Source organism: Crocuta crocuta, unplaced genomic scaffold, assembly GCF_008692635.1.
Source record: "Crocuta crocuta isolate KB4526 unplaced genomic scaffold, BGI_CrCroc_1.0 scaffold87, whole genome shotgun sequence".
Taxonomy (NCBI): Eukaryota; Metazoa; Chordata; class Mammalia; order Carnivora; family Hyaenidae; genus Crocuta; species Crocuta crocuta.
In genome coordinates, this window is record NW_027532166.1 from 3,712,491 (window position 1) to 3,736,778 (window position 24,288).

Genomic DNA, 24,288 nt, shown 5'->3' on the forward strand with positions numbered 1-24,288 from the left:
GACTGAGTGGTGGGAACAGCACCGTGAGACTGGAACAGTCTAGAAATGTCACTTTTCCATCTGAGAAGAACAAAGGTTTGACCCCCACACATCCTATGGGAAGCCAGTGGCACCACTGCCCCAGGGACTAGCTTATAAGACAGGATGGCCGAGGTACACCCAGAGCAGAGACCAGAGTGGCAAAGAAGTAAGGAAGTTATACATCCCAACCAGGCCAGGAAGGGTGTGATCGACGGTGCTGCTCAAAGCTGTCCAAATAGCCCTTGAATTTGCCACCAACTGGATTATAGCAATGCTCAGCTGGAGAAATGAACATGGCCTGGTGGAGGAAAATTCCCAAACAAGTTTGGGTGTGCCCATATGTTAGCATGTCATGTAGTCATTAAAAAAATCACATGTGCAGATGTTCAACTTAATGGTGTCAAAGAAGAGCAAATTAAAGCATCAATGGTATACCTTTCTTTTGTCCTACCAGATGCAAATGTGATAATGCAGTGACATTAAAGCAGCTTTCATCATAGCGTGGATGATAAAATAAAGGTCAAACCTCCTTAAGCTGAAAATTGTTTTCTGGGGATGGTGATCAGGCTCCCCGGACAATGAGAGCCATCCTCCTTCCCCTGGCCCTTGCGTTATCCAGGTCAGGCATGCCTCCTAGAGCCCCCTGTGAGTCTGTCTCTTTCATCTGCACTCTGAAGCTGAGGTGGCTTCACTGACCATTCAAAGCACCCACACTCGAGCTGGTGGTCACGCTTCTGGTCCCACTGAGAGCCTACAGCTCTTCCTCCTGTGTTAGGGCTCATTAAGGAGGTTTCCCCCAGATATTTGCTGATCACCTTAGGTTTTATGTGTAATTACATAATGACAGCTCATCTGGCTAATGGTGGCTTGTCATCCACATTGGAACATGAGCCTCACCTTTCCTGGTGCACAGGCAGCAGGCATGTCCAGGCCCCAAAGACATGCAATCTGGGCCAAGCCAACAGATTACAGGGGAAAGGAGAAGCAGGAGATAAACAAGTCTATCATTTCCATGTATGTGTTTAACCAGAATATGAAAACAGACTCAAGGACAGAGCATCTGTGCAACAAAATCAAAAATCCTCCCTCTCTCTTAGGTGGGCTGTGCTTGGTTTGGGGACCTGGGCTCAAGCATGAGCTGCAGAGACACTGGAGTAGGTATAAAAAAGAACAACCTAAATGGGTACAGTTCTCATAAAATTACATCAGGAGAAGAGGTTTATGGGGCTTTAGAAGGAAGAAACGCAAAGGACACTTTCCCCTGACTCAGCCTAGGTAAGGAGAAACGTGAATTGATTGGAGGGCCATAGACAAGGCTCACACTGCAACACAAGGGATGTCAGTTGGACCGGAGGCAGAACTGGATAGACTGGTATTTGCAACCACACCCCATGGTAAGCTCTTGTTCAGCATCTGGGCACAAGGACTCCCCATCTTTGCTGGACCACTCAGGGGAAGATACTATGGGGATACTGAGTCGCTGCTATAGACTTCAACTCTTGGGTACAAGGGCTCTTGTGATCACAATGTGGTCAAGAGCTTTGGGGCCAGACTGCCTGGGCTGGAATCCATACTGTGAGCCCATGGACCAATGAGTCCTCTGTCTCAGTTTCCTTACCTGCAAAAATGAGGATAGCAATAACAACTACTTCGAAGGACTGCTGTGTAGAACAACCTAGTTCATCCACTTATAGTAGAGCTGGCTTGTAGGAAGAATTCAAATATATGTCAGTTACTGTTATTTATATTAGTTTTTTTTCTCTTTATAAGAATAATCACGTTCCCTGAGGAGAGTTTGAGAATGACTAAAAGGTAACAGAAGTAAGAAAAATATCCTCACTTCCTTCAACCTTCTCTGGAAATTTATAACCAAAGAATAAACACCATTTTAAAAGCTACTTTTCCCTTCCCAGAGGTGAGCAACACTAGTGATTCAGGCTGGGCTATGGATGGCTCAGCCTCCCTTCTTGGCTCATGGGTCCCCAAAGGTCTGTCCTACTCGCTGTATTGGTGATGTGATGCCTAAGTCACTGGAGTCTGTGCCAGCGGTTCTGCTCAGTGGTTTCTAATTTCTTTCTCTTTAAAAAATTTTAATTTTAGCCAGTCTATTTTGCACGTGTTTTAATAGTTTATGTGATCTCACATCTTTTTTTTGGAAGGACACAAGGTCTATGTTATAAATACTGTCATTTTATTCAACAAGAGCCATACTGCCAAGAGAAGTAGGATGCTCCTTCCAAGAAGTTCTCTGCAGCTGGGAAGACTCAAGCTGCTTCTTCCTCAGTGGGCCCTGTTTGCAAGGCACTTTCCCCGATCTTAACCAAAAGCCTGCCCTCTGCTACTTACAGGCAAACCCCAACAGTGGACATACAGGCATGGTGGATCTTGTGTAGACTTCACAAAGATGCTTTGTATGGATTCCAGTATTCTCCAATCAATGGAGTGCAAATCTCTAGGAGACAAATGGTGACCTGGGTTCCCCCAGATGCACTGGTGGTGAAGGAATTCACGCTTTGAGGATGCCATGTTCCTCAAGGAGGCCCGAACCAGAGAGACAACAAGAGACCAATCTGAACAGAGTAAGAACACTGAACGTGTAGGAGAGGTGGGAATTCTAAAGGTGGACACCCCCAAACCCAGTCCTGTGAGTCAAATGGAGGTGAAGAACATGTACCAGAGGCTGGGAATCTGGGAATCTGAGGAAAAAGATGATAGGGCAGGGAAACCACTATTAATAAGAGTAAATATTAGCTCATTGAAAATTAAATGGAGCACAGGTGACAGATAAAGTGAGCCAAGTAATAAATCTCTTCCAGTAACATCCAAAGCAGAAGTGAGAGCCTCATCATCTCTGTGCTCAGGAGTGGAGGAGGACCTGTTCCCTGTGGGAGGACTCCGAAGTAAGATCAAGCATACTCCAGTATTGCCTCCCATGTTAATCAAAACAGATGAGATGAAGTTGATGGAGAAGCATGTTGACAACAAGGTTCCAGCCTTCTGGAAAAGGAAACCAAAAGGTCCCGGGAAGTCAAAATAAAGCAACTGATAAAGATGGAAGAGAAAGGAAAACAATGGAATGCACCCTTCAGACACTCATGAGACAATTTAGCAGCTGTAAGTCCATGGGACCTTCATTAATCAAAAGGTTCCCTGAGGATTAATGATGATGAGAATGGTATAAAGAATAGCCACCATTCATGGGCCCTCATCACGTCTGCACAGTGGTGTAAATACCTTTTCATCACTTGGCATATTTACACATTTAAGATTCACAACTGATGTAGGTACTATTATCGTCATACTCATTTTACTGGGGAAAAAGAACAAAAAACAAAATTGAGGCATGGAGAAGATAATTGCATGCTTGGGACCAATAGCCAGCATACAGCCAATGTGGGCTTTGAACCCAGATAGGCTAATGCCTGGGGGGTGCCCCTCACAACTGAGCTAGCTGCCTTTTAGTAAAAGCAGGTTGAAAAGGGAGGGCATGGACATCAGGTACAGTACAGTGTAAAGACCCCAACGACTATGTTTAAAAGAATGAGGAGGTGTAAACCCTACCAGATCATTGAGCTGACCTGACGTCAGGCCACCGGTCCTTGGGAAAAGAGGGCAGGCAAAGAAGTTGCTTTTTATCAATGAGCCATTATTTTGACTGAACTTGAGTTTAAAGAGTCTTAGTACAGATGAAGAAGGAAATCGGCTAAATTTCTAAAACAGATACACTTCTTGCAATTTATAGGCAAGGAAGAGAATCCAAGATTTACGCTAGCTGAGATGTCCAGGGAGTAAAGGACTTGAAGAGAAGAAAAATGACAGCCAGAGAACCGTGATGCTGGCCATGTTTCTGAAAGGCCTGGGAACCCAGCTGAGGAATCCAGATGGTTCCCCTCAACAGCTCTGCAGAAAGCTGGACAGACTGAGGGACAGAAACATTGCTGTCTCAATAGCGAAACTGCAGAAAGGATCCTGGACAAATCAAGGAGGGTGCGGGCACAGAACCATGACTCTGCACGGAGACACCACAGAGAAAGGAAAAGAGCAAGGATCCAGGCAGGAACTCATGGGAAGTGACAATTTAATTAAGGACAGTCTGCCTACATTCATGCAAAGGCAGCCATGTCGAACAAATCTGATTTATTGAGGAAGTAACAAGAAGACAGACAGGGTTAAGTCTTGGGCGTAAGGAAAGCTTTTGATACAGTGCCGAAGGCTGAATCTGTGCGAGAAAGAAGCATGTGCGCTGTTGCAGTGTGGCAAGATGGGGAAGGCTGTGGAGGCCCAGGAAACACACTTCTAGCCGTGCAAATGGGAGGTGGGCGTGCTAAGCCCAGGGCTGCTCTCTAAAAACAAAGGCTGGAGCATGGTGTCCTGACAAGTGCATTGTGGTCCTGACTTTGTGGGGGACAGAGTCTTCTGCTGCCCAGTCAGGCTCCGGCCAGGCTCCCCTGTGGGCAGCAGGTCCCATAAACTGCACTGAGGGAGAGTCTGGATTAATCCACATCAGGAGGAACCAGAGCCTGGCAAGAGATGGTTTTGGCCAAATGCACAAAGTAGGCAGGTGCTGGCCTATCTGCAATTGTTCCAACCAGCACAACTCCAAATGCCATCCAAAGGGCCCATTGTCTCGATGTCCCTGCAGCGGCCACCTCCTAGGATAGCCTCCAAATACAGAAATGGGTAGAGTGGAGCTCCCTCCTCATCAGTCACTTACCACATCATCCCGGTCTTCCCACTCTACCTCCGAGAGGTCAACACTACTGTAGTTAGGTTTCCTTCGCTTTTTTCCTTCTTCGTACTGGCAGGGAGAGAAGGAAAAAAAAAAACATTTCCATGAGATGATCATCCAGGGCAGCCTTTATCTCCCCAAGCCCCATTTCTCTGTGGGGACCATGAATAGAGAGATATTGGTGAGAAGTCCAGCAGGGTGCAGTCCTAGGGGTTTTAATAGCAGGGAAGCTGAGGCCAGTTGCTCTCAGCTGGTAAATAACAAGCCAACTCTACTTGATATGAGTTTACCCACTGGGCCCATTGGTTCCAAACACACCAGAAACAAAGCAAAGCTTGCCCTATGCCTGGATGGAGTGTGTGTGGAATGGGGGAGATCCTTCTCTACTCCAAAGTTTTAAAGCCCACCCCTTCATGACATAGGAAAGGGCTTTGTACACAGTTTACCAAACATCTAGTCATATCTCTTTGTTGCATAGTTCTCCCACCCCTACCTCGTGTCCCAAAGCTACCCCATAACTCCTTGGCTAGGAGACAAAAGTACTGATCTCCACAGTTGGGCTCAACATCCTGGTACCATTTTGTAGACACACAGAACCTTCTACTTGCTATCACATTGTCCACAGCAGTACTGAGCTAAGCACAGCTCTTTTACCTGGAGTAGATGTGGGTATTGGAAATCACTGTCAGATTTAATGGCCATTAGGGCATTCCTCTGGAAGAGCTGATGAGTGCATTAATAACTGGGGAAGTGGTTTTCATTTTTTCCCCCTAAATCACTAGTGTTAGTCACCCTGCAAGCCTGCCATTTTACCAACTGGATGTTCCTATGTCTGGATGGTCCTGTGTCTCAGGACCTTTAATGCTGGCTGTTGGGATGTTTATAACGTAGGAAAGTCTGCCCTCTACTGCAGGCTAAAGATAAGCAGCCCTTGTGCAAGATCATAAGATATGGCCAATGGCATATTGGAAAAAATATATAGGTATATGTAATTTTTTTCTTTTCTTTTGTCTCTAAATTGATTATCTTTGGATTGAATTGGTAAGATTTTAAGTGAGATGCAGTGTCACTGCAAGTGTATTAAGATCCCCAAACCACAGGTTACCATTGTGGATGCTGCTTGGCTACTGGGGAGACAAGGTGCTGAAGGCACACAGGCATGAAGGAGAAAGTCACTGGTGATGTTTTGAACAGGTCCAAATGAGCCCCTGGTGGAACCCAGGGGACAGAGACCAGAAAGGGTAGTCACTGTGGGGCCAAACAGGGCCCAGTGGTTTTCCTCCCCTCTTGTTTTTCCTGTTAAGTATTTCAGGAGCCCTGAGAAGTCTTCAGAAAGCCCACTGCACCACCCAGGAAGGCTGCATTGGCTCCGAGAGGCAGTAGGCTCGGATCACCCAGGTCAACCACCCTTCCACTCCCTGCTCTCAGGTTTTCCAATGAACAGATGTTCACGGTCAGTTTTACAACATCGAATCCACTGCAGATGAAGAGGAAGGGAAGTGGTTCCCTGAGAAGTTGCTATAAATGACAACAGATTCGCAGTTGGATCTTGTTATGGAAAGTTCGTGTGTTCACAAAAGCTCTGGCCCTGGCAAGCACCAGGCTGGAGCCGAGTGAGAGGAGCAGGAACGAGGTACATGGGGTTGTCACCCATGGCTCACAGTGAGAAGGTGATGGGGAAGGGAGTGCATGATGTTAAGTAAGACTCCACATGTCCTTTGAGCAGCTAAAGTCAGACATTCTTGGGCCTCTGTTAACTGTCTAATGGCCCCCATGTTCCAATTCACTAAGAACCCCTCCTGAGACCCATGAGGTGCCCCAGAAGCTCACACAGCCCAGCTTCTGGCCACTAAGGGCAAAGTCATTACAGTTTCTTGAGCCACGTACCACTAGGTCTACACTGTCTTTTTGTGAGAAGCACTTTCTTTGGTCATTACAAAAAGCTCCTTTATTTATTTATTCAAATACATTTATCAGACACCTAGTAAGGACCAGGTACTAAGGATTAAAAAAGCCAGTTAAATAGCCTTTCTTTCTTTTCCAAGGACTCACTTACAGTTTATCATCCTTAATTCTGGCCCCCCCAAAGGTCAATTTATTGCCCACCATGCATATTGGAAAAGGGGCCTTCACAAGTTCAAAAATGAATTCCATGACACATTAGATAAGATGATATAACCAGTGTGTGCAGGAGACCCCCACTCACCCCCAGCCCCCGATCAAATTTTCATGGCTGAGCATGATGTTATTTCAGCCTCTCCTAAAGAAACTCAAAAAGACTGCCGAGGTCCTGAGCACCAAAAGTGCCCTCATCCTCAGCAAGTATCCACTTGTCTTTTGTTAGACAAAGTGTTTCTGCCACTTAATGGGCATGTGATCTTGAGCAAGGGCCCCCGTAGCTCCATGCTCTCCTTTTCTCACTTGCAAAATAGAAAAACAATAGTACCTCCGTGGCAATAGTAGATTGAGAGAATTATCTAGATTCTACTGTATATACATTGACAAACACATTCCTAGCATAGAGTAAATCCTTCATATGCTAGTATGATTCCTGAGACCAATGATCTCATTGGCCAAGACACAGGCTCACTGTATACAGTTGGCTTCTATGTCCTTTCCTTGAAATTAAGGAGACCCAGTCAGTGATTCTGTGGGTCACTGCTCCGTAAACCATAGGCAGGAAGGAGGTGTATGTTGAAGATAGTTGTGTCAGACAGTCACACTCATGCACCTCCTCCTGGTGTGTATCTAAAGGATCAAGACTTGCGTACTATATACCTCAGCTGGGACTTGAGACTCTCCCAGGAGAAAAATCCAGATCTGTGCTAAAGAACCCAAGTCCTTTCAGATGGCATTTGGCAATTCTGTAATGCTCAGAGAAGCCTGGACTTCTGGCCATTCCTGAATGTCAACCATTCAAGAAATTCAGTACACTGCACTTCTGATATCCAGAAAACCTGGAGAGTTTAGAGCGTGAGGTAAATAAACATTCCCAGTGTATTGGTCCACAAGCCAGTGAGTCTAAATCATTTAATTTCATTGAATGAAACAATGGAATGCTGGAGATACTTGCTCTGGGACTCCATTTTAGGGATGCCTCTCTCTCTCTCTCTCACTCTCAAAAATAAATAAACATTGAAAAAAAAATGCCCCACCACAATGTCTGCTTAACCAGGTATGTGAAGCTAGTCTGAAACACTTCCCATTTGGATCTTTGTTAACAGTCTCTCTTTAGAGATCAAGCAGTAATGTAGCAGAGTGTGTCTCCAGGACACAGATTGATTCAGAGCTGGGAGGCATAAATCATGCCAACCCCAATGAGATTCGATCTGGGATGCTTTCCTGGATTTATCTGGATAAAAGAGCTGTGCATCCACTAGCATCATTAAGGTGATAGGACATGAACTTGGGCCCCTCATAATCATCTCTGCTTCTGCTTGGAGAGAGCCTTCATGAGAATGAAGCCAGTGCAGAGAAAGCAGAGAAGAGACAGGAAGAGAGTCCTGAATACATGGTTTATGTGCCTGGATCAAGCTGTGCCTGAAATCTTTATGTCTTTAGATGTTTCAGGTACAAACACATCCTCTCCACATTACCCTCTTCCCTTTTTAAACATGTTGTTTTAAAGCTGGCTTGGGTTCCAAGTGTAAGTAGTCACTGGAGTTCTGACTTGTATATATTTAATGCCTGTATCATTTTTTTCCTTGTAACTGAACCACTTTTAAAGTACATTTTAAGTGAAGTGTTCCTAACCGTTCTTTAGGAACATGTGATTTGCAAAATACCTCACTGTTAATCAGGATAGACTAGTGTGTTTGAGCACGGCTGATCGCCTATCTCTACTCTCCCCCTGAGAGGACACATGGGAAGCCACAGTGTAAGAGTGACAGAATGAGGAGTAAATCTGACTGCCAGGCCACATCTCCCCTGTCCCGTGGGATTCAGCCCGCGACACATCCTGGACCCACCAGCCCCACTCCCTGTTTCCCTGCGTGAGGATCTCGTTACTGGGGCTGAGGCATCGGATATGGCATTTGTTAGTGTATCTATAAACTGTAACTTCCTTTGAAAATGTGATTAACGAATTGCGAACGGTTTCCAAAGGTTTATAAACAGATACTTTGAGAGCCACGGGTAGGTTTGTAGTTTTTGGTGCCTGTTTTATGAAAAAAATATGTGGGGGAGAATTTAATAAGGAAAGATATTCTGTGCTATGAAATACTTTGAGGTGGAGTTTCAAATAAAGGCCAGATGTGGTGAACACACAAACCAGCCCGTGGCCTAGGAGGATGGGACACGATGGGCACCCATGAGCAGCAAGCTGGAGCCATACGGGGGCTGCCTCATGTGCCTGAACCTGCCAGGCAGGGCTTAATTGGCTGCATGTGAGTGTTCTTGTGGGTTACCTAGAGACAGACTTTGGAAGCATAATGGGATGGGCTGAGGTGATGGCCATGTTCATGTTGGTTTGGAAAAAAAAACAAAAACAAAACAGAAGAAAACAAAAATGCCTTTGCTTTTCCTGTGTTTTTTTTGGGGGGAAGGGCCAGAGGAAATCAGCTACACACATCCACGCAGCCTCTGCAAAACGAATACTGTGTATGCTAATAACTGATAAATTGTACGTGCCGCTCCATGCTGCCAACAGGAAGGAAGGAGATGGGGGTGGGAGGCTCACAACTGGAGAGGAAGAAACCTTGCCCAAAGCTAATGCCATCTGCTGCAGGGGTGTGGCCAAGGGCAGAGAGCCAGCCATTGTCTGGGCAGATGTTCTCTCCCAAGGAAAGCAGGGTCCTCAGCTGGTGAACACCTTTGCCACTTCCTGCGAGGCCTGCATCTCCTCTTGTCCCAGGAGCTGAAGTGGTCCTTTCAGGAGAAGGAAAGGAGGCACCTCTTCTTTCCTCCATGCACGAGAAAGCAGGGCCTGATGGCCATCGGACGCTTCATTCCTTCACTCCTTCAGCCATTAATTCCCTCATTTGCTTGTTTACTCACCCACATACCCCAAATACTGTTGGATACTGAACATTTATCAGGCCCTGAGCCAGGCCCAGGTGAGCCTGGGGAAAGCAAGAGGAAGCTGTCTGAGAATGGCCATCTCCCACAGTCAGGTTGTAGATAGTGGTTCACCACTTGTCACTCAGGGCGGTCAGAAGAGCAGTTAATAGAGGCGCCCTAGGGTCAGACTCCGGTTCTCATCACACACACGCTGTGTGCTCCGGGCTGGTGTGTGTTTCTCTGAGCCCCATGTTGCTCGTCTACAGGATGGAGGTAATAGCATTCAGCTCACAGGGCTGGAATGAGAAGCAAACGGGCACAGACGTAGCTGTATGTCTTGACAAATAGTCTTGAGAAATGCCCACTCAGTAAGCGCCAGTAACTGCCAAGGTCATTACTGACTCCTGAGATGCGGCAGCACCTGCCTCAGCCCTGGAAAGTAGGCTCATGGGATCAAAGGTCTCATAATAGTATGGTCGTTTTAAAGAGGCAGTTCAACCTGGCATTGTGGTCCATTCTTCTCAAGGTCGAAAGGGAAGGTCTCAAACAGGACGCAGTCCCAAGGCCAGGTGGCCAGGTGGGCCTGTGACAGAGCAATAGCCTCTTCTCTAGAATTTGCAAATCAAGGTCTCTGGCTGCTGTGGTATGTCCAGCCTTAGAGGAGATGGCCCCAGGGAAGGAGAGTCTCAGTGGAGGCTCAGTGAAAAAAGAGTATCAGCTACTCTTGTCTACAATCCAAATGGTTACAGCTTTTGCTATTTTCTAAGGCTTTTTTTTTTTCTATACTTTTATTTATTTCTAGGAGAGAGAGAGAGACAGCATGAGCAGGGGAGGGTCAGAGAGAGAGGGAGATACAGACTCTGAAACAGGCTCCAGGCTCTGAGCTGGCAGCCAGCACAGAGCCCGACGCGGGGCTCGAACCCACGAACCGCAAGATCATGACCCAAGTGAAAGTCGGACGCTCAACCGACTAAGCCACCCAGGCGCCCCTGTTTTCTAAGGCTTTTTTCCTCCCCCTCGATTATCCATGTAACAATTGCTCATTGTCGAAAAGGTGGAAAATACTGAAAAGCGCAAGAATTGAAAAAGAAAATATTGCACTCACTATCACAATACAGGCCAAACAGGGATCTCCACCCACCATTCTGCTAACTGTTCCCAAGGGAAAGTACTTTGAAGTAGTTACGGTTTTCAGTTTTCTAAGTTCACTATTTCTCCAAAAGGAATTCATAAAATGTAGCAACCAATCTGTTCTGCTTTCCAAGTGACTGCCTTTGGCAAAAAAAAAAAGAAAAAAAAAAAGAAAGAAAGAAAAGGAAGCAACTGTTTTCTGCTGGCCACCTTCCTCGCACCTCCTCACATTCCTCAGGAAGAATGAATGCCCTTCTTCTCAGCATCGTGCTAAACACTGTGCATGTCTCCATGGAGGGATGATAGCTTCACAGATGGGCAAGGGCAGAGCCCAGGGGTGCAGGCCATGTGCTCGCCTGGCAAACTGGCAGTGGAACTGTGATTCCACCCCATCATTGCCTGGTGGCTCAACCTCTGGTCTTCACCACACTTTGCACTGCCTCCCTTAAGGGTGTCTCAACTCGGATGGCGACCACCCACAGGACTGTGCGCAGTAGGCATACTAACGGGTGTAGAGACACTCTGGAAGCCAAATCCCACAAGCCACTTGTGCCTCCCCGTTAGATGCCAACTCATTCAGGTTGCCTTCAAACTGGGTTTCACGGCCATCGATGCCCGATTCAGTAGACTGAGAACAACTACGATATACTGAGTACATGGAGCTGGGATCATGCCGCATGCCTCGTACATACAACACAAGGCTCAATAGCCAACAATGGACTCCGAGCCTCAGCGAAGACTTGTCGTATCCGAGGGTATCATGGTAGCTAGGATTTCCATCAAAGCGGCACTGGTCCTTTGATTGTACGACCCTACGTGGCTCAGAAGTTTCTAGATAAGTTTGATGACTGGATGACACAGACATGCCAGGGTAGAAATCCCAAGGAGTCTGTACGTGGGGATAGAATCCGTGTTCATGGGAAGATGAGAAGCCCAGATACACTGGAGGGAAGCAGGGAGGGCGTGTCTAAAAGCAGCCGGAAGGTGGGAGAGAGGTAACAGGGCATGTCGAGACAGCAAGCCTTTTCCTTTTTCCACCAGGTACCCTGCTCTTATTAATTAATGTTTTTAAGTGTCTCAAAGATGAAAAGTTCTACGTGCTCTCCTAGTGTGATTACAAAATCCTTTTGATCGCTGTAAAACTAAAGCAGCCTTGGTATTTTTTAAAAAAACAACAATTAACAGGCTGCTTTGAAAACCCAAATGACCTTTATCTTAATCAGTGTCCTCTCAGTGGCGGTGAGTCACACCATGGTGTGTGGGGAGGAAGTGGCCTCGCTCTACTGGCGGTTTTGGAGGCTTCTGTGTGGCTGATACATGGCGGCTGGATGTAAATTCCCATTCTCAGAAAGCCAGTCTGTCTTGTAATAGCAAGTGAGCCATAAAATGAAAATGGTGCTGAGTAGTTGGGGCAGGAGATTTGGTGCCCGCACAGGGACTGGGAAGTGAGGACTCTGACCCAGAGAGAGGGGAGCTGGCCGCAGGGGTCTGAGTCAGGCGAAGGGCTCCTGCTAAGGAAATACCAGCCCTCAGCACAGAAGGAAGACCACAATGCTACCTGCAAAGGAAAGGTGTGTGCGGGTACCTGGAAGACAGCCCCCTGATTGGTTAGAACACTCTGGACAAAAACCCACACTACAGTTTTCTGGGCAAAGTTCAGGACAACCTTCAGGATGAATGTCAAAGTTCCAAACAGAGTTGCCCTGAGCTCTTGAGCACAGACACTGCCATATTCCGAAGCTGATTTCATATAAAGCTTTCAGACAGCTGAGTGGTTAGGAAATACTATCCAGAGTAACAAGAGGACCTCTGTGATTTGAAGGTATGTCTGTGACATTTGACAATTTTTTTTATGCATTTACAGAACTTTATTTGGCATTATTCCCCTGAGCACTTAACTACATTAAAAGACCTTTGGATATTGAAACGTGTCAGACTGTTTTGAACATGTACTGTAACTGGGCACCACGAACTACAAAGACAATGGATTTTTTTACTCACTCAAGTGAAATTAAAAAAAACAACAACAACCCAGCATCAACCAACAGTGCCACAAAACCATGGCATGTTTGCCTTCCAGTGGCGCTGCAGAGAGCCATTCACACAGAGACAGCTCTCTGATGTGTGGTTTCCTCCTGTGGTCAGGGACGTGGGCCTTCCTAGCCTGCCACCCCTGTTCCTATCACCTCTCCTGGCTCAGTGCCTGGGAGAAGTATTCCAGTCCCATTGTTCCACCTGGAGGGATGATGTTTGGACCAGAGAGCCCTCTCTCAATGTTAAGGTTTTTGTGCTAACTGGCATGAAGGTCAGGAATGGCAATGAATTTGTAAGTGGAGGAAATAGAGGGAGGAAGAAAAGAGGGAAAGGAGTCCTTTCTTCCAAGCCAGCTACCATTACCCTTGACTGGTTTATGCCTGTGATGATATCAGCCTACATCAGATGGTTGAGCCTTCACCAAAGGTGTGTGTGTGTGTGTGTGTGGCTTTATTTAGAGGGATGTGTGCCATGATAGCTTTATTTTGTTTCTCTTTTTCTGCTAAAAGTTTTAAAGATACTGTTGAAGGAGGAGAAGACAAAGGGATCCATTTCTGTGTCTACATCTTCCATGGAAGTTTCTCTGGTCCTTCAGCAAGAGTGTGTCTCCCTTCTTCCCTTGGGGTGGCCCTTATTCTGCACCTCCCTGAGGACACGGGGTTTTGTGGCACAAACATGCACATGGCCAGCTTTTCAACCCATCTGTCCTCTGCCCCTAGTCACATCCTGATCACCAAACTGAACAGGTTTCCATCCATCATTAGTCCATCCAGCCCACTAGATTGGTGACCCAACAAAATGTTTAGGTTTGATTTTTTTTTTTCAGATGATTCTGAAATACAGTCATAGTAAAAAAAAAAATTCTGGATGCATGATGGTCTGAATAAGCCCGAGGGACTTCTGATGTCACTCATGATTCATAGGAAAACCAAAGATCCCCTGCAAGGCTGACTCAGTCCTCTGAGTCTTACACTTGTCTGTGATCATGGAGATGTGGGCAGAAGCTGAAAAGGCAAACAGATTCAGAAAAAGAGGCCAGTGGGCCAGGCAAAGTAACCAGGGCTCATCAAACCACCATATGCGTTGCTTCTATTTTTTCTTTGTCTCTTGAAATTGAGTCATATCTCTCCATCCCTCTTGCCATCAACTTAGTTTCAGCCACCATGATACCTGCCCCCCTGTTGATGAAGGTGAGTGTCTGCTAAGCCTCTCTGCATGGACTTCACCCCTCTAGTCCATGCTCCAGGGTCCAGACGGGATTTCTTCTGCAACCAAAATCGCCACTTGGCCTGGAATCCTCATGGCTCCCCATGTCCTCTAGGATGATGTTCAATGTTTGGGATGTCACAGTCTGCATCAATCTGCCTCTGCTTGCTGCTCTGACCTCTCTCTCTTCACTTCCTGCCCCTCTCTGTATGACTCCCCAGCTAGACTGAGCTGGCGGCTAACAACGTCATTATCATCCTTGCCTTCATGCTCTGTATCGACGACTCCAACTGTTTCCAACACCCTTCACCCCAACTCAACATCCAGTGGCTCCTCAGGACTTGACACAGACATCATTTCATCTGGGAGGTCCATGCTGGCCAGTGCAGAGTTGGTTCCGGACCTTCCTGTCTTCTCCTGAGCCTCCTGTGGTCTCTCTGTCCACACCCATCACACTGGACTGCAAATTAGTTGCCTACTTGCCTATCTCCCCAACTAGGTCCCAAGATCTTTAGGAAAGAGGCTATTTCTCATTCGGCATTGAACCTGCAGTGCCCAGAAGAGTGCCAGGCAGAATAGATTCACCATGAATATTTGAATATTTGAATGAGTAAACAGAATCAATGAACAAATTAGGATGTGAACGTAAGTGAATATACTTAATGAGCACATGTAAACCCACAGTATGGGTGTGGCCAGTTCTAGACCTTTTGTGAACATGAACTCATTTAGTCCTCAAAACACTCTCAAAAAGTAGGCACTATTTTTGTGCTCATTTTTCAGCATAGGAAAACTGAGGCCAGGGAGGTTGAGTAACTTGCCCAAGGTCACACAGCTGGCAGGCGAGGCTGAGTCTGCTGCTCTGCCCCATGGACAAACATGTACCTAAGGCTGCTGCCTGGTGCCTGCCTGAGATGTGTGCTGTGAAGACACAACTTAAGATGTTGTGATGGCAAAGCGACCTGGGTTCACAAACAACCAGCTCCCTGCCATTCTACACTGAGCAGAGCTGAGCTTCAAATTACTAACTCTCAAAGGAGTCTTTCCATTAAATATATATGAATGTACTGTTTATATCTGTATTTGAGCCTGGATGAAGCAGGCTCCATGGAAGGAGTATCCCAGTTGTACGACTCTCAAGCTTGCTGCAGTACTAGAAGCCAGGCAGATGCTTGCACCTGCCCCAGTTACTCCCTAACCCTCTTCCTGGAATGCAGACAGAAATTCAGAAACTCCAGGTGAGGCCTTCTGTGAGAAGCAGGCATTTGAGCCCTTGGGCTTTTGATTTGATTTGAAGTACTCTGTGTGTGTGTCTTCCTTCTAGATGATGTTCTAGACTTGACTTTGGCAAAGTACATTTGCAGGTCTGCCTAGGGCAAACTGTGTGCCTCTGTCTGTCAGACTTTGGTTTTCTAGTGACAGGGTCCAAATGGGAGAAGCCTCTGTGGCTACGGTAAGTGGAAATGGCAAGTGTCTCCTTGACTCACTCCTCGGGGTCTCTGCCCTTCCAGGGTGCGACAGACACAGAAAGCCTCTCATTTCAACTTTGAACCCAGAGCTTTCTGGGTTGAGGCTGGCAGGCCAGCCACTCATTTGGGATTTCTGGCTATGGCCAGCTGCACGAGTACCCCACCCTTGTGAAATTCCCAGCTACAGGCTAAGGAAATGCCGACCATTGAGTGGCATTCTACTATGCTATCAACTACTGGGGGACTCACTGGGGCAAGAACAGGGCCAGATCTCATCCCAAGGAGAAAGGGGCAGTGAGGCTGAAAAGGATTTGAAGCAAAAGCCCTACTTGGCTTAGGCAACTACTTTCTTATCCTTATATCCCAACTGTATTGGTGTTCCCCTTCACCCTGCAAACATCCATTGAGGATGTGGAAGTGGCACCCAGGAATAGGTTAAGAGATACAATGAAGTGCAACGGTCAGTCCAGTGGTGGTGGGCATAATTAAATTATCGTGCCCAAAAGCCCCTGGTGTCAACCATTTTATTTGCATTCTTTGGGTCTTATCAGTTAAGATTATGTAAAAATGACAGCTGCTTATAATTATTTGGAGGTTGGAACTGCAATAATTAAAACCATCTGCCTTTATCTTACCGCTACCAAACTTAACCCCGAGAGGTTGGGTCTACTGAACTTCAAAGAGGGAAGTAAGAAATAAAAGAAAACTCTGCACATTACTAACAAATTTCTTGTGATTCATTTAAATGTATAACCAGTTATTCCAACAGCCTTCAAACCTTTAATTATCTTTTAAATATATATAATTTGGGACTGCTAATTAGATAGCAATTTAATGCTCTCATGGGGATTCAGATGCACTGTCTTTCTAAAATGTAAACTCCGGGAGGAATAATCATTGGCATTCAAATGATTGAATTCTTCAGTTATTCAAATGAGTGTGGGTATTTTCACTGTTGGAATCATTTGAATATTCTGCTGTCGCCCCAGCTGTAGGGTTTATGGGACTCCTCAAAGAGCAAAGAGTGGGGGGGATAAGACTAAGCTTTCTCCCTGGCCAAGTGCAGCCCTCTGGAGAAAAACCTGCGGAGCATCTTGGGGAAAGCCTAACAACACTCAAGCAGCTCAGTTAAGTCTCCTCTGAGATACAGATGGTTCTGTTTTCCTATTTTAAGGAGGAGCAAACTTTCCGGGAATTTACAGTTATGAAAGCTTTAATGCTTGCTTCGCAGGCGCTCTCCATGCTGGTCTGCCTGCTATTGTCTGGGCAGTTAACATTTTAATTAATAACTCCCTCCCTGCAACAGGCTGCTGCAGATGGAGGAGGGGAGGCCTTCACTCTGCCTTGAGCTTCCACTTCCTGTGTATTCCTACCCCCGTTGAGATGGTCCTTTAAATTATATAAAGATGTGCATCACATGCAGAAAAGCAATTGATCAACTGATGACACTGGGCAATGATAGAAGCCAGCTCTCCCATCTCAGACTCACAATACGGCGGCGGCAGCGAGGGTTTGCATTCCTGAGCCAGGGGCTAGTAGCTAGCAGCTGAGGCTCATTTCCCCCACGAGGGGAAGGAGGTGCAGACAAATCTATAGGAATTTTTAAGAGATCATTATTCAACACATTGCATGTAATTACATTTTGATGAGCTTTTTATTGCTAATTCATCATCCAAGATGGGGCACTCTAGATATGAAATTAATCTAGTAAAACAAAGGTCAGAGCGTGTCCAGTGTAAAGAAAGGCTTTGTCCTCATCAAATCCTTTTGCCAAACAATAAAGCAGTAGAGAATGTTATCTCTAAACCAAATTCCCTTCGCCTACCCTTGATTATTAACAGCACAAAGCCAATGCTCCCTGGTACTTCTGAGCACAAATGTGGCTTCTCCAAGTAGGCTGGTGTGATGTGAATTCATGAGCAGGGGCCTGAAATAGAATGGAAAATGTGTCTGATGGCATCATGTTAATGCACAGGACTGTGTGGGTGCACACAAAACTGCATTTGAAGCTCTAGTCTACAGCTAATCAATTTTTCCTGAGAAACAACAGTCCGCTGGTATCCTGGCTTGAGTTCTCTCTGAAGCAGTCCCAGAACCCAGGATTCAAGGGCAAGGTTTTTACTCCGGAGGGGTTCTCAGGAAATACCTATAGGGATGCGGCAGTGATTCAGAGACAGAGATGGGCAGGTGGCCAACACAAGGACGTGAGCATCATCAAGCACGCGAGCACCATGGGCAGCCAGAGCCTAATCCCACCACGGGGCTCTGGGAGCTGCTGTTGAGGAGCCTCCTCCAGAGGAGATCCCACCTGCGAGGTGGGGGTGCTCACCAGTCTTTGGTGGAGGCATGCTAACTGCCTAGCACATCTGGCTTGCTGCGTGCCTCAGAGGAGTGCACCCCAGAAGCCGGAGGAAGTCTTCATCCAGGTGCTGGATGCAGGAAGCCAGGCTGGTGGGTGTGGAAATGGCAGGAACTGAGGGGACATGAGCAGAGTGTTAAGGACAAGTGCTTCGCTGAGCTTCTTCCCAAGTAGGACCTTATCACTCCCCAGTGGCCCAGTCGCTCCCCCTTGTGCTTTGGATGTCTGTCCTAAATCCACCGAAAGATCCCAGACTCCGCCATATTGAACATGCTACTCCTCAGCGTCTTCACTTACACTCTTCCCTCAGCCTGAATGAGCCTCCAGCATCTCTGCACAGCGATTCTTCTTCTTCCCTCAGGGGCTCAGTTTAACAAGCCATTCCCAGGAAGGGCTCTCCCTGACCATCCAGCCAAGGGAGGTGCCTCTCCCTAGTTTTTGTTTTCTCAGATCCTTGTTTCTTTTGGAGAGTTTATCTGAAATGTGTAGTGCTTTTTATTTATTTGTTTACTTACAAGCTTTAAGAAATCTCCATGAGATTGTAAACAGGAAAGGAAGGGGAATTACGTCTGTCTTGTTTTATCACTAGATCCTGGGAATCTAATAGAGTGCCTGGCACAGGGCAGTGTCCAGTGAATACAGGCCAGATAAGGGAATAGTGGTAGGGAGGGGAGGGAGGGAAAGAAGGTGGGGGAAGAAGAGAGGGAAGGGAGGGAGGGAGGAAGAAAGGGAAGGAGGAAAAGAAAGGAGAAAAGAAAGGAAGGAAGGGAGGGACTCAGAGGGAAGAGAGGGANGCTAGTGATGCATCTGGTGTCTAAGGGCCCTTTGCTGCTCCCAGCTGTGCTGGACTGGATCACAGACTGTGACCTTGAGCTTCTAGGCTGCAAACCAGCTCCCCGCAGCCATCTCCAGCCACCCCTTCCACAGCTAGACACCAAGTCCTTTTATAAGTTTGATATTTTGTCAGTATTTTCACCCTGGTGCTTAATAATATAGTGAGTCATCTGTTTCCTAGATGTGAGTCTTCTCTCCCCACTTATCTACCATCCCATCTCTTGTACGAGGTATCTCAGGGGGCCATGCATATACAAGAGGGAACAAAACATAATCTGATCAGCATTTAGGTTGTTGGCCATGCAAAGTCAGCAAGGGGCAGATGTGTCCTGATATTTCTGATAATGTAGTGCCAAGCCCAAACTCAAAGGCCTATGCAAGAAGCCTGGTTGGACAGGGAGAGACCTCTTTGGGGAGGGTGATGGGGTGGAGGGTGCAGGGGTGCACACTGTGGGTTCCCTGAGAGCTGAGGCCAGGGCCACACCCAGCAGAGGCTCCCAGACTTGGGGATTTCACTGCTGTTGCTGTGAGCAAGATACCAATTCTTAATCACTTGGGTAAAAGGGGAATTTACTGGAAGGTATAGGGAAGCTCTTTGCTCCCACTGCATTGAGAAATAATACATCAATGAATATGAATGAATGAATAAACAAGGAACTGATAGAGGGTCTCTTGCTCTTCCTTCTCCTTTTCCTTCCTCCTTCCTTCCCATTGCTTTCCTTCCTTCTTCCTTCTTTGGCAGAGTAAGGACTTAAGAAAAACAAACCTTCAGTCTACCCTTACCTTTGTATCAGTGGGGCCCCAGCAGGAAGCACATGGCATAGTCAAGCTGGCTAATTAAGGAAGGTTTAATAAAGAGGCTATTGTAATGGTGTGGGCAGGGTGTAGGAAATTAGAAGAAATGGTGTGTAGTCCCCTGAAGCCAGCAGCAGTGGAGATCCTTCTACCACTCTTCCTGAAGGGACAGAGGAAAGGGCACTTTCCACACCCTGAGAGAGAACGCCACAGAGACAGAGAGGCTAATGTGGCTTTAGATTGGGTGCGGCCAGTCCTGGGGCACAGGGCTGAATGTGCACTCCGACCCCACCTGCCTCTACCTCTACTGGGTGCCTCCCAGGAGCCAAACCCCACCCACTGCCTGGCGCAAAGGGCAGCCACTGAGTTCCATCCAGGGCAGTGTGCATGGCCAGAGGGCAGAGGCTAAGGGGAAACTGTCTGCAGAAGCTCAGGGAGGCTTTCATTTTGTGAATGAATGTTATAACATCGCTTCACAATTAAGGACATTTTTTCAATAGAGTGGGTTTAATTTTATGAAAAATGACCAGGCACGTGTCATTGTCCATAGTCATCCTTTGGTTTGGTTTTGTTTTCCCCTAAAGACTGACCCAAATTTGCTGTCTAACCAACAGTCCTTGACCTAGGCATCAGTTATTCCCTCTGAGATGGGCACCACTGCCCTGTGGGACACTGTGAGGACTTAAGAAGTCAAAACACACAGAGATGCTCAGCCTGGAGCCTGGGTCCCCGACCCACTAAGTAACTGCTGCCTTGTTACCGCCAGCTCTCTGCTCAACCCTATCTATGACCTGAGTGTCCAAGCACACACCCAGCACAGGACTCGGGGGCCCCGACAGAGGCTGTTGAGTTTTTGAGGTCTGTACAACAGAGGGTAGCTCCCAGCCCACAGAAATTCTGGCACCCATGACCTGGCAGAATCCCCAGACTCTCGAGGTATAAGCATCTCCCGTGCGCGGCTGCACTTCTTCCACTCCAGCGTCCAGACCAGAGCAGTTCAACAATTTCATCAAGAGGAAAGCCATGTAGGGGTCTGTTTTCTCTTTTGCCAAATGATGTATTTCAAAACGTACAGGCTTGCTACACGGGGGTCACACAGCCTTGTTTATTTTTTCTCAGAGAACACACTCCTCTGAGCAGATACACTTACTAGGCATCCCTTAATTTTTTCTTTTAAACTAAATGTAATGGATTCAGACCAGGACTAAGCTGGAATCGCTGGGCTGTGTTCTGAGAATGTGCCACTGTCAGGGACGCCACCACCGGAGGGGACCCGGCACAAGGCGGTGCCTGGGCGCCACCTACTGGGTAGTCTCCTTCAGTTCATCTGCTGCCTGAACGAGGGCGATGGATGAGGCTGAGAAGGAATTCCAGCACTGGGGAGGAAGGTCTGTTCAGCTAGGTCCACACCTCAAACACCGACGATGGGGTACTGCTGGTTCTGAGACGAGAGAAGTCATGTGTCTGGCGAGGTCTGAAGACAGTGGTCCTGGGGAGAGTGTGGGGTCCTGGGCTGAGTGGGGTAAAAATGTCCCCTAGCGTGGATTGTGGATACGGTTGATGTGCATGCCGCCTCCTTTGGGAAGCCCTCCTGCATTTCAGGGCACCTTTTCTTGAGAAAAGCAGACACTCCCACTGTGAGCCCATAGCTCTTCTTGACTCTTCTCACTGTCAGGGAACTCTTGCTTTGTGCAGTGAGCTTCTGTGGGCAGAGGCACGTTTTTACCTGTTTCTACACCCCTACTAGCTAGCAGTCTAGCTAGCTGTTGACTCTAGGAACATCCGATGAAAGCTTGCAGGCAAGCAGGAGGGCAGAAGGAGGGACAGAAAGAACTGAGGGACTGACCAATCACATGTAATTCAATTTCTGTGCCTAATATAGCAAGGACTCAAGAAATGTCTGATGGGTGAGTGTGTGGTATCTGCACTTCTCATTTATCGTGGGAAACTGGTACTCAGACATGTAGTCACCAACATCAGTCAAATATCATCAAAATCACTCAACAAATATTTACTGACCATCTTTTCCGTGCAGCAGAAAAGTCCCAGGAACCCACAGGGACAGTAGGGGAAAAGCTGAACACATCAACCTTTCCCACGAGTGATTAGTGATCTAATGAAACTATAGCAGGGGCCAAGATGTGAAGGTGATGATGGAAGGGTGTGGCTCCTCTGATCCAGGAGCAGGGGTGATATCTAGATGAGGCCTGGAAGGTGAGAACAACCTGCCACCAGTGTTTGGGATGAGATTCAGGCAGAGAGAAGAGGTTCAGAGCAGGAGGGAGCTTTAGGTGTTGGTGGAATGGACACAAGGGCCAGAGTGTGGCCGGAACACAGGTGAGCATGCGGGAAGCCACACACGCTCAGGCAGAATGGGGAGGTGGAGCTGGATCTGGCAGGGGGCTGGGGTCACAGCCAGGAGTCAGGCTTTTACGCTGCATGCCAATCAGAGGCGCTCCCATGACTGATGTCTTTGACAGCAGTTCCTGACCTGCACAGTGAATAATGCCACAGTGAGCAGGTGGTGGGGACGGGCAAAACCAGGTGCCCAGAGAGGACCAGAAAGGGGACAGAAGCCCTCCGGGAGAGATAGAATGAACGGTGGCCCTGACCAGGGGGCAGAGACGGAGGAAGGCTTGGGGCCCGTTTTGGAGCCAGATGCCACAGCACATGAGGGGGGGTGATGTGGGGAGGCCACACCCACACCTGCTGAACTAAAAAGAACCCTTAGCATTTGCACTGAGTAGGCGTGGATGGGCAGAAGAAATGAAGGAAAATGCATTGAGGTGTTTCTGGTATAAGGATTATCCACAATAAAACCAGGAGATGTGTGGGGGGAGAGTCGGCCCTTGCATAACTGAAGATCTGCATAATGATATAAAAGATCACATTTGAACTCTGCATCGATATTTTTTGGAATGATACAGAATCTCTTCACATGGTCCACTGCTCGAGCTAGATCAGGTGGATCTGGACAGGGATTCTAATATCAACCCTCAACTTTTAAGCTCCTATTTAAATTGGTGTTTGATATGTGCTGTCTCCTTAACATTTCACATATGTTTACATGTGCCTGTATGAATGTCCACTTGATTCCTCAGGAAAGGGCTGCTGTGCAAGAATATTTCTGTTTATTAGCATGTCCGTGTGTTGATCCACATACTCAATGACCTTCTACAAGGGCCCATCCATTTGTGCAATAGCAAAAGGACAAAGAAAAACAAACTGCCCAGATGCCCACAAGATGCCCAGATGACCAAAGCAGCAGAATCAACATTGAGAGTGGGACAGTCAAGGGGTGACCCCAGGGAAAGGCTGGTGAGGTCTGACAGACCTCAGGCTGTGGTAAGTCAGTGGCGAGGACAGCAACACTGAATTCCTGAGAGCATGGAAAGGTTCTATAATCGGTTGGGACGATGATCTGCTTATCTGCACAGTTTAGGCTCCTTCAAGGTGACCGTGAGTTTGATGGAACAACAGAAATGGTCAGGGTATCTGAGTATTCTGATTTAGGAAATCTGACAGCTCAGGCTCACCAAATGTGGCTTGCGCCTCCCACCCACCGGCGTGTGCTTCACAGTTCGGTTTAGGAAGTCCGCGTGGCTTAGATGTGAACTCACACAGCTGCAACTGCCAGAAATGCATGGCCAAAGCCAGGAGCCCGTCTGCCCTGGCCATCAACCTTATGTTCCTGAGTTCTGAACAACTCCCCACTTCCACTCTGCAGCTTGGGAAAGAGGGGCTGAGGCCACAGGGGAGGGGGAGAACTAGCCATCCACTGTTTGCACAGACCCCAGGATGGAAGAGCAGTAGGGGATGGTGGTGGTGAGATTGTTCCAACCCACTTGAAGGAAAGGGGAGGTCCTACCATCCATTTTGTGTAGAAGCATCCAAAAGTGTTTGATCACACTCTAGACCTGAGCTGTCCCATATGACCACATGTGGCTCTGAAGCACCTAAAATGTGGCTCGTCTAAACGAGATACTCTGAGAGTGTACAATACATGTCAGATTTCAAACATTAGCATGAAAAATAATGGAAAATAATACCGTAATAATTTTTTATGGATTATCTATTGAAATTATAAGATTTTGGATATGTTGGGTTAACTAAAATACATTCTTAACTTAATTTCACCTGTTTCTCTTTTGTTTTTTTAGATGGAGCCACTGGAAAAATTTAAATTCCATAAGGAGTCTGTTTGTGGCTTGCATTATATTTTTACTAGACAGTTCTAGTCTAGACAGATTCTAACTATAATCATCCAATGCTGACCCTGTTATTCATCCATGTGGCCTCTTGGTCACCGCCACCCTCCAACCACTCTGCCTCCCATTTCCTGAAGATCCAACCAATGGAGCAGAATTCAGCACATCTGACTTGATCTGGGCTAGGGTTCCTGGTTCTGGAACTTTCTAGATACCTTACCACTTTATCAATGAGGGCCTCAGCTTCCCGTATATCACATGGGGATTTCCGCCTTTCCCCGAGAAGACCAGAGCTCCTCAGCCTGGCATGTACAATTGTCTACGATCTGACTCCAGGTACACCTTCCTAGGATCATTCCCACAGACACTCTTCCTGTGAGTCTCTGGGCCTTTCCATAGCACCTACTCCTCAGTGTCCTATCAGATTAATGATTGAAAGCTTTAACACATATAAACACTTAGTAGAACAGTAATAGACATCAATGAATGTTAGAAAAACACACT

At 47.1% G+C, this 24,288-nt stretch overlaps 1 protein-coding gene across 2 annotated transcripts in view; it reads right to left on the reverse strand.

Moving 5' to 3' along the window:
- The window catches only part of CACNA2D3 (calcium voltage-gated channel auxiliary subunit alpha2delta 3), a 771,963-nt gene that overhangs the window by 277,741 nt on the left and 469,934 nt on the right, over positions 1-24,288 (reverse strand). For both annotated transcript variants that reach the window (XM_077776662.1, XM_077776663.1), the window contains exon 16: positions 4,736-4,819. In XM_077776662.1, the coding sequence (XP_077632788.1) occupies positions 4,736-4,819 (84 nt within the window). The remainder of the gene's footprint in view (positions 1-4,735; positions 4,820-24,288) is intronic.